Source organism: Neoarius graeffei, chromosome 15 (assembly GCF_027579695.1).
Source record: "Neoarius graeffei isolate fNeoGra1 chromosome 15, fNeoGra1.pri, whole genome shotgun sequence".
In the NCBI taxonomy this organism is placed as follows: domain Eukaryota; kingdom Metazoa; phylum Chordata; class Actinopteri; order Siluriformes; family Ariidae; genus Neoarius; species Neoarius graeffei.
Genome location: NC_083583.1, coordinates 40,416,263 through 40,430,388, shown reverse-complemented (window position 1 = coordinate 40,430,388; position 14,126 = coordinate 40,416,263). Strand labels below are relative to the sequence as shown.

Sequence of the window (14,126 nt, the reverse complement as noted above, 5' to 3'; positions counted from 1 at the left end):
TTTGCCACTCACAGATATGTAATATTGGATCATTTTCCTCAATAAATAAATGACCAAGTATAATATTTTTTGTCTCATTTGTTTAACTGGGTTCTCTTTATCTACTTTTAGGACTTGTGTGAAAATCTGATGATGTTTTAGGTCCTATTTATGCAGAAATATAGAAAATTCTAAAGGGTTCACAAACTTTCAAGCACCACTGTAGGTTAACTGGTGACTCTAAGGCTACGTTTACACTAGACCATATCTGTCTCGTTTTCTTCGCGGATGCACTGTCCGTTTACATTAAAACGCCTGGAAACGCCGGGAAACGGGAATCCGCCAGGGTCCACGTATTCAATCCAGATCGTGTCAGCTCCGGTGCTGTGTAAACATTCAAAATACGCGGATACGCTGTGCTGAGCTCTAGCTGGCGTCTCATTGGACAACGTCACTGTGACATCCACCTTCCTGATTCGCTGGCGTTGGTCATGTGACGCGACTGCTGAAAAACGGCGCGGACTTCCGCCTTGTATCACCTTTCATTAAAGAGTATAAAAATATGAAAATACTGCAAATACTGATGCAAATACTGCCCATTGTGTAGTTATGATTGTCTTTAGGCTTGCCATCCTTCCACTTGCAAGTAGTAAGTGATATGCGCTGGGATCTCACACACAGCGGCTCAGTCCCGAATCGTGGCTTGTGCACTTCACTCGCGCGCTGTGTGAGCTGCGCAGGGCCGGAGTGCGCACCCTCCAGGGGGCACTCGCTGTTCAGGGCGGAGTGATTTGGAGCGCAGGATGCCTGCGGAGCCGAGCGTATCCGCGTATTGGCGTTGCTGTGTGCACGGCTAACGGTTTTAGTGTAAACGCGAATCGTTTTAAGAACATTAATCTGATGATCTGCTGACTCGACGTAATGTAAACGTGCCCTAAATTGACCGTAGGTGTGAATGTGAGTGTGAATGGTTGTCTGTGTGTCAGCCCTGTGATGACCTGGCAACTTGTCCAGGGTGTACCCCGCCTTTCGCCCGTAGTCAGCTGGGATAGGCTCCAGCTTGCCTGCGACCCTGTAGAACAGGATAAAGCGGCTAGAGATAATGAGAATGAGATTTCCCTCCAGATTTTTGTCTGCTTGGCTTTCTCAGTTACCCTCTGTAGTATGCTGCCAGGCTCTGTAACATGCACTACAGCATGGTCACATGGTCTGTCTCAGCCAATCAGAGCGTGAGAATCGATCAACAAATATGGCATAGCTTCCTGTCATGACCCAAATCAAAGACAATTTCGTGGTGAAATAATCGGATTTGCAGCAAAAATTATGGGCAGCGGAGACAAGATAAATCGCTTGAACATTGAAAGGCAAGGTTTTTTTTTTTCCTTCTGGGATCGAGTAGCCGGCGCAGACCATCTGTGTAGGCGGAGAAAACCGCCGGTCGCTGGTGCTAGTGGATATCTCTGACTTGGAGACATGCTGTTATCGGAAAATAATGGGATGGTGTAATAAGACCTGATGTAAAGCGGAGTCTCTTTCCTTCTCTTCTCTCCTCCCCTCTCCTCTGCTGCCATCTATAGGCCTTTCATGTTATGAGACTTTGTTCTCCTCTTTCTCTTGTAGATGTGGACGAGTGTAGCAGTAACCCCTGTGTGAACGGAGATTGCGTTAACACCCCGGGTTCATACCACTGCAAGTGCCATGAGGGGTATCAGGGCACCCCTACCAAGCAGGCCTGCATTGGTATGACGTGTAAAATGCATCCATATGTAACTGTGAAGAACTCACCAACATTCCACAAGACTGTACTGACCTTATAAGGCAATGATTCACATGTATGCAATAAAATATTAACATCCTCTCCTAATGTTCATTGTTTCAGACATTGATGAGTGTATCGTAAACGGAATCATGTGTCGCAATGGCCGTTGTGTGAACACGGAAGGAAGCTTTCAGTGCATCTGCAATGCTGGCTTTGAGATCAGTCCTGATGGGAAGAACTGTATAGGTGAGGATCCAAACCCTCACCCCCTCAGGATGTCATTTATAATCACATCTTATTCTAGCCTTCACAGTTAATCGAGTATCTTCTTGCTATTTGCTAAGTTGTTAGTGTTAGCTATAATTCTTTTGCAGATCATGATGAATGTGCGACTACCAACATGTGTCTGAATGGCATATGCATCAATGAGGACGGCAGCTTCAAGTGCATCTGTAAACCCGGCTTCACCCTGGCTCCAAATGGACGCTACTGTGTCGGTGAGCAGAAGCGACTTAGGCTCGAAAATAGTTCAGTGAAAAATCTGATTCAAGCATTAACCTAAATTTATGATATTACTGATTTTTTTAAAGCGATCCATTTGGTTTGTAAACTAAATTTATTGATCACATTTGACTTTAAATTGATGGAATTAAGCACAGGGACTGATTGTTTAGACATCTGGAGAATTTATTCCTAATCCTCATGTAACACAACTGATCTGGCCTGAGCTTCCCAAAAGCGTCGCAATAATAATAACAATAATAATAATAATAAAGTTCAATTTATATAGCGCCTTTCTCAAAACCCAGGGTCGCTTTACAATTATAGGAAAAAAAAAAAGGTCCACCAAATAGAGGTCAGGATGTCATTCCAATGGTGTAGCAGCCACAGTCCCACCAAAAGGTGGACAAAAACAAGCCCCACACCGCCAGCACAGCCACCGCGACACCGCCGGGCAACATCACTCGGAACACTGTGCCGTGGATCCACAAAGTGAGCATAGATGCACCACTACGCAAAGCGCTGGTATGTCCCAAACCGCCTGCACAGCCGCCGTGACGCCACCGAGCAACATCGCTCGGTACATCACGCCAAGCACTAAAGCACAGAACGCTGGACAACCACGATGTTAAAATGAGCAACGAGCTCACTGCAGTCCATAGCTAGGAGCACAGGCATCACCCACAGTGGACCAAGGCCTGGAGGGAACCGACGCCCAAAACTGGGTCCGGAGCTACACCACAACCAGCGGACAAAAACACTCAAACAAAAGCAAACATCAAACTACACACACACAAAATAAATAAATAAAAGGAGAGAAAATCAAATAAAAAGCTCTGGTGAGAAGCGGCAGCCAGAATACGCACGACGTACTCTCAACCGGAAACGGAAACTCGTAGCACAAAGATCATTGTGAAATGGTAACGTGAGCAGCACAATGAATGCTATCTCTCCTAGTTAAGATGCTCTTTGCGTTAAGAGGCTTTTGGGAAACCTACCCCTGATGTCCAGGAGCATCTCTAGACTAAATCATCCATACAATTATGCGACTGATACCACAAGAAGTAATGATCCAATGTGTTGGAAATGACTGAGATGGAAAATAACATGTATTTTAGTGATTGATTATTATCTGGTCATTTGTTGTTACTAATATTAGCATATTGTAAATATAAGTTCTACGTTTGGCCATTCGCTAAATCTAGCTAACATTTTGTAATTATAAATATTAGCGCCTTTGTTTCTTTTAGCTGGTCTGGTTGACTAGTAAAACCTTTCTGGCCGAAGCTGTTTTTCAGTAGTGGACTTGCGTGAATTTTCGCTGGCAAATTCCTTTACATGCTATTAGCAGTTTTCCTGAGAAAACCCCATATGTCTGACAGATGCATGATGGAAGGTCAGAATGAACTGTCGACTATCACTTTTTAATATGACAGACCGTTCTCTCTGACTAAAGCCTAGGTCACAACCGGCCGTACGTGCTCCTACGGCCGGTCTACGTGCAAAAAACGCAAGAAATGCACGGAGGGCGCGCGTGAAACGCACTGAGGGCGCGTGTGTGACGTGCTGATTTTCGAGCCATAGACTGGCCGCAGACCGGCCGCAGAGGTTCTTTGTCATGTCAAACAAACTCTACGGGCGCTTACGTTTTTTTCAGGTTGCAAGACAAACTTACGGCCAACGTGCGTCTTTCTCCACGAACAAAAAAAAACGCAGCGATTTGGGAAACGCCAAAAATTGCACGGCCAAAAAATCATACGTCCAGTTGTGACCTAGGCTTAACAGCCATGCAACAGCTGCCAACTGAGTCTCAAAATAGAACCTGTCTTATGAATTCCTGATTCCTTTTAATCGCACCACAGACATCGATGAATGCCAGACAGCGGGTATCTGCATGAACGGCCGCTGTTTGAACTCGGAGGGTTCGTTCCGCTGCGAGTGTCCGCCCGGGCTGGCTATTGACTTGGATGGCCGTGTTTGTGTGGACACACACATGCGCACCACCTGCTACGGTGCAATCAAGATGGGCACATGCTCGCGGCCGTTCCCTGGTGCCGTGACCAAGTCGGAGTGTTGCTGCGCCAGTCCTGAGCACGGATTTGGCCAGCCATGTCAACCTTGCCCTGCTCGCAACTCAGGTAAAAATTCCAGATCATTGCTTTCAAATATAATCTCATCAGTTCTGTGGATTTTAATGAACTCAGAGGTGGAACTGAATAAAAAATGTTCATTTATCGATGAGAGAAAAGTATGGGAAGACGTATTTTTTTAACATTTATCAACCGGATTAAAGCATAACTGAAAAGGATTATACAGTGCTTATTCAGTACTTAATGATAGCTTAGCCTTGAGCTGATGTGCGTGATAGATTAGTAGAGTTCACTGAGCCCCTGTTCTTCCCAGCTGAGTTCCAGGCTCTCTGCAGCAGTGGCATCGGCATGACGATAGACGGAAGAGGTGAGTTTATAAATACACAATGATACTCGACACGCACATGAACGATGTAATAAAAACGAGTCACTGTTGACTTGTTTTCATTGGTTTCTACTTGTTTAACCACAAAATCTAGAAATCTAATATTTCTGAAAATGAAAAGATACCCACTGCGTCACATTTCAGCACGAACAGGGTCAGCCTGGAAGTACAAGTCGACTCTGTTTCAGGTTATTCTCTGGTTAAGATATGTACACCGGAACCTTTTTATCTTTTCATAAAAGAATACAAATGGGATCGTCATACTTGGAAATAAATTCTGAGTGAATGCAGCACCTGTAAAATTCTTTAGCCTCCATGCTGTCCTCCTTTACTGTCACGCTCTTGTTCTGTTTAAAAAGCATGTAGTGATCCACATTCGCAGTACATCAGGCATTAACCCTTTGATGCAAAACATGGGTCAAAAGTGACCCAGCTGAGTTTTTATCTTCTATATCTTTGCAATAAATTAATTCCATCATTCAGTAGGCGGCACGGTGGTGTAGTGGTTAGCGCTGTCGCCTCACAGCAAGAAGGTCCTGGGTTCGAGCCCCGGGGCCGGCGAGGGCCTTTCTGTGCAGAGTTTGCATGTTCTCCCCGTGTCCGCGTGGGTTTCCTCCGGGTGCTCCGGTTTCCCCCACAGTCCAAAGACATGCAGGTTAGGTTAACTGGTGACTCTAAATTGACCGTAGGTGTGAATGTGAGTGTGAATGGTTGTCTGTGTCTATGTATCAGCCCTGTGATGACCTGGCGACTTGTCCAGGGTGTACCCCGCCTTTCGCCCGTAGTCAGCTGGGATAGGCTCCAGCTTGCCTGCGACCCTGTAGAACAGGATAAAGCGGCTAGAGATGATGAGATGAGAGATCATTCAGTATTCAAGGTATTCCTCAATTAACTTGTTTTTGATCATCATACATCCTTATTTTATTTTTTCCTTTCTTACTTTTTGAATAAAACCCTTTTTGTATCACTACCCTTCTAATGCACAACATGGGTCAGAAATGACCTGCATTCATTTTCCAGGTTATTTCATGTATGGCTGAGTGTTTCTATGATATACTTTTGAAATAAATTCATTTTGTCATTTACTTTTCCAAATATGCAGTAAAGATCTTGTTTTTGTTTAGCACAAATCATCATTTTTATTTTTCCTTTCTTAAGTTATGAACAAGCACAGCTTTTGTAATTCTACATCAAGTTTACACACATGGGTCAGAACCGACCCGCATGCATTTACTACAGCGTTTGGTGGGAACTGTGAATTGTGCTTGTGTCAGACATTTCACAGCTCAGCACAGCGCCCTTTGCCCATCTCATACATGGAAGTAATGTTTTTCAATGGTTCTAACATTACCTTAGAAAAAAATTGATTATGTTTAGGTTACCTTGAGAGTGAGTAGATTACTTGTCAGAAAGTTACAAGTAATTACTATTAGCTACCGAGCTGTTGACATATTCTACTTTAGTTAGCTAATTTTATTGTAGTTGGCTTAGCTAACTACATAGTTAATAAATAAATAACTGGCCCCATTCACTGCTAAAGTAATTACTTGAAACAAATTATTATTATAGTATTAAGACATTTAATTTTAAATCACACTTGGATGACCCATGTGTAGTAATATAAAAAGTATTTTTGTTCATAAAGTAGGAAAGAAAAAATTAAATTAATGATTTGTGGTAATTAAAAACAAGATATTTAAAGAATACTTGGAATATTCAATCATAAAATAAATTGATTTCAAAAGATAGAGCAAAGAAAAACTCAGTCAGCATGAAATAACCTGGAAAATGAATGCGGGTCATTTTTGACCCATGTTGTGCATTAGAAGGGGTGTGCATATGTTTTGCATCAAAGGGTTAATGGCGATCTTCAGTCTACATTCTTCTTGCTACTAGCTACCCAGTAATTGGTGATAAACATCCAGGTCAATCATTCATTTTTAACGAAAAACAATTTTTGTCATAACTTGCATCATTTTTTTTGTGATTAAAAATATTCATGAGCGCAGTGTCCACAGGCCATACACTTTCTTCATTTTTTAAAAAGTTCTCACATCTGTTGCCTCTCAGACATCAACGAATGCGGTTTGAACCCAGACATCTGTAAGAACGGGGTGTGTGAGAACCTGCGTGGGAGCTACCGCTGCATCTGCGACTTCGGCTGGGAGCCCGACACCAGTGGCAAGAACTGTGTGGGTGAGTGATCACTCCTGTCCAGCTATCTGTGTTGAAATTAGCTCCATCCAGTCATTTTAGTCAACTGGAACTCATCAGTTTAAACAAGAAAATGCATTAGCAGGTATTCATACAGCGACTCCTTTCAACACAGGATGTGAAAACTGGCCTCCGTGGAACCAGCACACCGTGTGATCGGAACAGATTTGATCACTGAACATATATCTATGTTTCTATCACTGTCTTGGGAGAAACTTTTTATGACCTGTGATGTCAGCTATCGTGATTGAGATCAGCAGCAGATCTCTTACTGGAATGAGTTGTCTGGAAACTGATGGATGAATCAGTTACATTACAAATCATAAAATGCATCTTTTTCTTTTTAAAAATTCATATAAACAGTGTGTTTATAGAAAAATGGAATACATATGATTGGAAATTAGTAGAGTAGCCTTCACTGAGGGGAGGCAGGGTGGTGTAGTGGTGTTGCCTCACAGCAAGAAGGTCCGGGTTCGAGCCCCGTGGCCGGCGAGGGCCTTTCTGTGTGGAGTTTGCATGTTCTCCCTGTGTCCGCGTGGGTTTCCTCCGGGTGCTCCGGTTTCCCCCACAGTCCAAAGACATGCAGGTTAGGTTAACTGGTGACTCTAAATTGACCGTAGGTGTGAATGTGAGTGTGAATGGTTGTCTGTGTCTATGTGTCAGCCCTGTGATGACCTGGCGACTTGTCCAGGGTGTACCCCGCCTTTCTCCCGTAGTCAGCTGGGATAGGCTCCAGCTTGCCTGCGACCCTGTAGAACAGGATAAAGCGGCTAGAGATAATGGATGGATGGATGGATGGATGGATGGATGGATGGATGGACTTTGCTGAGGGTCCTTTTTTGCATCAGTAATAACCTTACAGTATTATTTTTGTTTCCGTGTATTTTTGGCAAATTAAAATTGTGTCATAGTTCAGAGGTTTTGGATCATTTGTGAAATGCATTAACACTGCGGGTTCTTTATTTACTTTACACACAATATATCAATTTTACAAGCTTTATTCTTATAATGTACAGTACACACACACACACACGGGTAGCTTTCTGTTAGTAGTACTGTCCGACCACTCCATACACCACTTCTAAATGAAAATATTTCTTTCTGTTATGAAATGCCAACACTAAGGTGCTAAGGCCTTTTTTTTCTTTTCTTTTTTTTCTTATTGTTATTCATTGGTGGATTTCTGTACGTTCCAGATGTGGACGAGTGTCTGGTGAACCGGCTGCTGTGTGATAATGGCCAGTGCAGGAACACGCCCGGTAGCTATTCCTGCTCTTGCCCCAAAGGTTTCATCTTCAAATCCGACTCGGAGACGTGTGAAGGTGACTTTTCACTTCACAATTTCAATGCTTTTTACAACCCAGCCTGCCTGTGTAGCTCTGTAACCCTGTAACCAGTGAAATGGTTAAAAATGTAACACAGACATCATTCAAAATGATCAGCGATGACTCTTTAAGGCAGGTTTTATTTGATTTTTGTTCCTTTTTCAATCATTTAATTGTTTTAATCCTTGTAGCTTGCTTATTACTTAGATTTTTTTTTGACTGCTGCGTAAGAGCATCAGAGAGCATCTTTTTATGATTATGCGTCGGTGCAGGTAATGCAAAAACAGTCTGATTAAAAGAGGAAGTGACAACAGGGACATAGTTTATTGGAGTTGGAAACAATAGTAAAATCAGACATGGCTGTCAGAGCGAGCAGGATTCTGACTCCATGAAATGTTTTTGGTAGAGTACTAGTAGGGGTGGGTGATACTCATAATATCTTACAAAATTATATTGTGACAATTTATTATGATATCTATATTATATCATCATATCACCCATCCCTAAGTGCTAACTGCAAAAGATGATATCTTAGCAAGAAAAGCATGTTAAATATAGGCACGTTCAATGAATAGTTGTCTTAATTAGATTGTTTTTAAACAAATATTAGATTATTACTACTATTTGTAGATATTTGTACTCATCCATGCTTGAAATTATCTGATTCTCCTGGCAGATAATTTTGCTTATTTCCAACATTTATTTCTAGAAACAGCAAACAAGCTATTTTAATCTTAAAGTTACAGCAGTAAATAAGCTTGACGGTGTCATGTTTTATTATATTATATGGACACGAGTGTGTTACTGGGAAATACACCACTCATATTTTTTATACAAACTACATCTGGGACATGGAGACTGGCAACCGTGACATAAATTTCTTTATTTTTTTCGCGGCCCGGTTTCCATCAAATCCTGTGCTCTGATTGGCTGGCGAGCGGGTCCGTATCCTACAGTACAGACCCCGGTTACGGACCCTGGTTACGGACTTCTGGCGGCTTGCTCGTTCACAACAAGAACAAACATAGTAGCAATTTTTGTCAACATATATTTTCGCATTTCTCAGGAGAATAACATTAATTTTACAGCATGGATAGTGATAACGAGTTTTATTATCCTGAGGGAGAAGAAATAAAATAAAACATTTCAGGAGAAAGCTAAAAACCTGTAACTTGCTAACGCTGAGCAAAAACATGGCTGAATCCTGAATGACTCCTATTTGTATAAATAGGGGACTACATAGGTGGCAAAATGTAGTTTTTTTCCTGCCATGGAAGTGCACTTGTATACCGAGGAGGAAGCCATTTGCATTACAGCCGTGAATGAGGATTCAAAATGGCGGCTCGGCTCGGTTTTCCCTTTCGGGCGCTCTCGTTTTCTGTTAGAATTTGGTAAAGGAAAAAATATATATATTATTTACCAGCTTAAGGTCGGTCCATATGGTGAAATACCGTGACCTCGGTCCAGAGGGCCTCGCTCAGTACTTTCAAGACCTCGGTCACGGTATTTCACCATACGGACCTCCCAGCTGGTAAATAACATATATATATTTCACTCGTGAGGAAATAAATGAATTGTTTTGATAAATTTGGATACTTTTTGTTTGTGAATGTGTCTATAGACCCCTTCGCATGTTTGTAAACAAACCGGCCGTTGCCAGGATGCGCGTGGAGCCTGGACTCAGAAACAATGGCGCTGCCCATAGACCGGCATTATGAGCTGTCAGATTATGCAAAACAATTGTCATTACAAGATCGAGAATGCTACATAAATAAGTTAACTCTAACAAGTGGACATCGCCTACAGGATCCGTATTTAATTAAAGAGTGGACGGACGATGTTAGTAAGTTCCCTCCTCATTTTCCTCTGATACCTGAAGGCAGTCATACTATTTACAAAAAATGTCAAACTCAAAAAAAAAAAAAACCTATTTACAAAAGTAGCCTGCCATCAACATTCTGGTTACAGCGAGACTACAACTTGATTAACAATGGGACATTCATATTCATTTTGTTTTAATCAAATCATGCCAGTGATGTGATGGCAATGTGGCTTTAGCTACAACAGCAAATACCAACACTAAACAGCAATTTGCAGGAGGTAATGGCATGAAAGGAATGATAGTGTAAAGAGTGCAGCTAAGAGAAATCAGAGCTGCGTAAAAAGCGAGAGGCAGAGAGCAGAAATGAAACTGAACGGGGCGGGAGCTAGGTTAGAGCAGTCAACGTAAGTTGGCATTTAGAGTGAGGGCACACAATTTTACCTTTCCATCCTTGCTTTAAAATTGTGATTTTCGGCATACACAAATAATGATGGCACAAAATCTGGACTGCTTGAGTCAAGCGAGAGCTCTCCTACAAACAAAATTGCATGCAAAACTAAGTTAACATGCTAACAATATTCATTACATTGTGTAACTATGACCCAGCTAATCAGACAAACGTTACCAAAGTATTTTGCTACATCAATAAACGAAGACTAGAAAGAATAAAAAAGAAAGATTTAATAAATAGCCTGATCTTACCTGTGATGAAGTGGGCGCTGCAAACCCGCGCATTTTTGATAGTGCTTTCATCCCAGTCTACACGTTTGATGGCTTGTAGTCATAGACGTCGGCGATTTTTTTGGAATGGGTGAGATCCTGCTGGAATTCTGAACATTTTAACCCCATCACTGCTATGATTCTGACACCCGACAACACAACAACTAGGCATTTCTTCCAAATATTTCTTCTCGTCTCTACCGTCGCTGAGTCTTTTTTGGGTCCAGGCTGCGCGCGCAATTTCCTCTTACGTATGAATGACGTTTACTGCGAAGGGGTCTATATAATAAAAAGAACATCACACATTGGCTTGAAGATATGAAGTTTATCTTCTCGTGTTAAAAAAAACATATTTTTCATACGAAATACATCACGGGTCTGAGTGACATATTTCCCGATATTTCACTCCGATGACATCACTCCAAGTGTTTTCCTGCTGACTTGACGTGCGTTGTCAAAATGGCGAACCGGTTCAAAATTAAAATTCTTTTGATTAACTTGCATTTTTGTGGATGTGTCTGTATAATACAAAGAACATTACACGGTGGTGCGAGGATGTGAAGCTTATCTTCTCATGTAGAAAAATATATCAGTCATTCACTTTGCTCACTCGTGAAATATACGTTCACCACTCGATGATAAGCTTGATATCTTTGCGCCACCGTGTAATATCCTCTATATAATGTTCTCATGATGAGAAATATTAGATAACTTTTCCTTTATTCGGGTTATGTTCACTTGCTAAGATTTTTGCAGTGCTATCCCAAATCTTTGCCTTTGTCTGGGGGTTTACGTGCTAGATCCGCAATTTTCCATGTCTGCTTTATCCAGGCAGACAAACACAGTCACAGTGTCTGACCGTTTCTCTGTCTTCCAGACATTAATGAATGCGAGTCTAGCCCCTGCATCAACGGAATCTGTCGGAACATAGCTGGCTCCTTCACCTGCGAGTGTTCTCACGGCAGCAAGCTAGACTCCAGCAACATTTGCGTGGGTAAGAACATCTTTGTGTTTCTTTATGCTCATACTAGATATTTTTTCCTCAACCAGCAGGAAATCCTTTACATGTAATTACATGTATTTATTATCAATTATATTATGTTGAATTACACTGCCAGTCAAACATTTTTTAGTCTCGGGAGTTTCTCAGGTTACGTGTAAAGAATAAAAAGTAGGGGAGTGCTATTATGGGAAAACAATTCTTGACAGGCTGGTGGTGGTCCAACCATAAGTGATCCAAATAAGTGTGTTATTTCTTTTATGCCATAGCAATATGCCAACAATTACAATTCTTAATTTGTTTATGAACAACACAGCATGCTTTTATCCATTTATGGTTACATATAATGTTGTGGAACGTCCACTAAAACAATTTAGCATAATCTCCTCTGTCCTGTGCCAGAAAACTTAAGCCTCGGTCACAACCGGCCGTACGTGCTCCTACAGCCGGTCTACGTGCAAGAAACGCACGGAGGGCGCGCGTGTGACGTGCTGATTTTCGAGCCGTAGACTGGCCGCAGACCGGCCGCAGAGGTTCTTTGTCATGTCAAACAAACTCTACGGGCACTTACGTTTTTTTTTTAAGTTGCAAGACAAACTTACGGCCAACATGCATCTTTCTCCACAACCAAAAAAACGCAGCGATTTGGGAAACGCCAAAAATCGCACGGCCAAAAAAATCGTACGTCCGGTTGTGACCTAGGCTTTACTGATCATTACAAGGCGCTGACACAGGAGACACCTTCCATAAACGTGAAATAAACATTTCCTTATAGTAAACTTCACCATATCAAGAATTATATTTTCTATGTTAATGAACATGTTTTATCTATTTCGTATAAGTTATTATTCGATGGTGAAGATGAAGTCCTTGTGAATGAGTGTTATTTGAGTGTTGAAGTGTTATTTATATGATATTCTTCAGCAAGTAACAAAACTTGTTTACGGTAAGAGCAGCTCTACACAATCTCACACACACACATTCTCAGACTCTCACTTCTCTCTGTTTCTCATATAGAGAGTATGAAAGGTACTTGCTGGCTGCATGCTCAAGATGGCCACTGTGAGGTGAACATCAACGGAGCCACACTCAAATCGGAGTGCTGCTCCACCCTGGGCGCGGCATGGGGAAGTCCATGTGAAATATGTGAAGCGAGTGAGTCCACGTGTATATATACACACACACATATAGATATACACACAGATGCAGCGAGAAACCTACAACCCAACTGTAAAATCATGAAGGCTTGTTTGTATTGCTCAGTAGATCTTTTCCTGCAAATAAATGAAACCATAACCAGCAACTAAAAAGAGATTGCTGCAAGCAAGACTAGAAGGGCAGTCGGGGAGCACAGACATCCGTCAAGGACAATAGTCGACTCTTCTATGATAAGCAAATCTGCAACTGCAACCACAGTTTATATGTCTGGATATATTATTCAAAATTTTTATAATTATGTGCCTGTATGTTGCCCCTTTTCCACCAAATCAGTTCCAGGGCTGGTTCGGGGCCAGTGCTTAGTTTGGAACTGGGTTTTCTGTTTCCACTGGCAAAGAACTGGCTCTGGGGCCAGAAAAAACGGTTCCAGGCTAGCACCAACTCTCTGCTGGGCCAGAGGAAAGAACCGCTTATGTCAGCGGGGGGGCGGAGTTGTTAAGACCAACAACAATAACGACCGCGAAAGATCGCCATTTTTAAGCGACGAGAAGCAGCAGCTGTGCAAACGCAAAGTCATCCATTATTATTATTGTTGTTGTTGTTGTTGCTGCTGCTTCTTCCGTGTAGTTTTTGCTTCGATATTCGCGCCAAGGTTTATACAAACATAGCAACGTAACTGACGTATACAACGACGTAACTGACGTATACAGTGACGTAATGACGTGGCTTCCCTTAGCACCGCGAGCTATGGAAAAGCAAACTGGTTCTCAGCTGGCTTGCAAGTTGAACGAGTTGTGCACCAGCACCAGCACTGGCCCCGAACTGATTTGGTGGAAAAGGGGTATGTGTGTCCCAGAGGAATACTGGTACCTGTGAATATGGATTGTGATATGGAGGCATCACACTTCTACATTGGCTATGTTTTTTTTTTGCTATTGAATTTTACTGCCATCTACTGGATTTTAAGAAGTATGGCATTTTTGAGCGCAGTCTTCTGCCAAAGCCAAATACTGTATTTCGCAACGTTATCGAAAGTGAAAACAAATTTCTCAGTCCGATCTGTGACTTGGATCCGCTCCAAAAATCTGCACTGAAAACATCACCTTTTTGGCAGAGGGTGCCATTATTTAAATTTCTTTCAACACCACTGGAGTTCTGCATTAAGTTTTACAG

At 42.0% G+C, this 14,126-nt stretch overlaps 1 protein-coding gene across 1 annotated transcript in view; it reads left to right on the top strand.

Moving 5' to 3' along the window:
- fbn2b (fibrillin 2b) overlaps positions 1 to 14,126 on the top strand; it is a 175,173-nt gene that overhangs the window by 95,708 nt on the left and 65,339 nt on the right. The window contains exons 13-21 of the mRNA XM_060941303.1: positions 1,600 to 1,719; positions 1,859 to 1,984; positions 2,113 to 2,235; positions 4,102 to 4,377; positions 4,643 to 4,696; positions 6,785 to 6,910; positions 8,125 to 8,250; positions 11,673 to 11,789; positions 12,813 to 12,950. Of these exons, the coding sequence (XP_060797286.1) occupies positions 1,600 to 1,719; positions 1,859 to 1,984; positions 2,113 to 2,235; positions 4,102 to 4,377; positions 4,643 to 4,696; positions 6,785 to 6,910; positions 8,125 to 8,250; positions 11,673 to 11,789; positions 12,813 to 12,950 (1,206 nt within the window). The remainder of the gene's footprint in view (positions 1 to 1,599; positions 1,720 to 1,858; positions 1,985 to 2,112; positions 2,236 to 4,101; positions 4,378 to 4,642; positions 4,697 to 6,784; positions 6,911 to 8,124; positions 8,251 to 11,672; positions 11,790 to 12,812; positions 12,951 to 14,126) is intronic.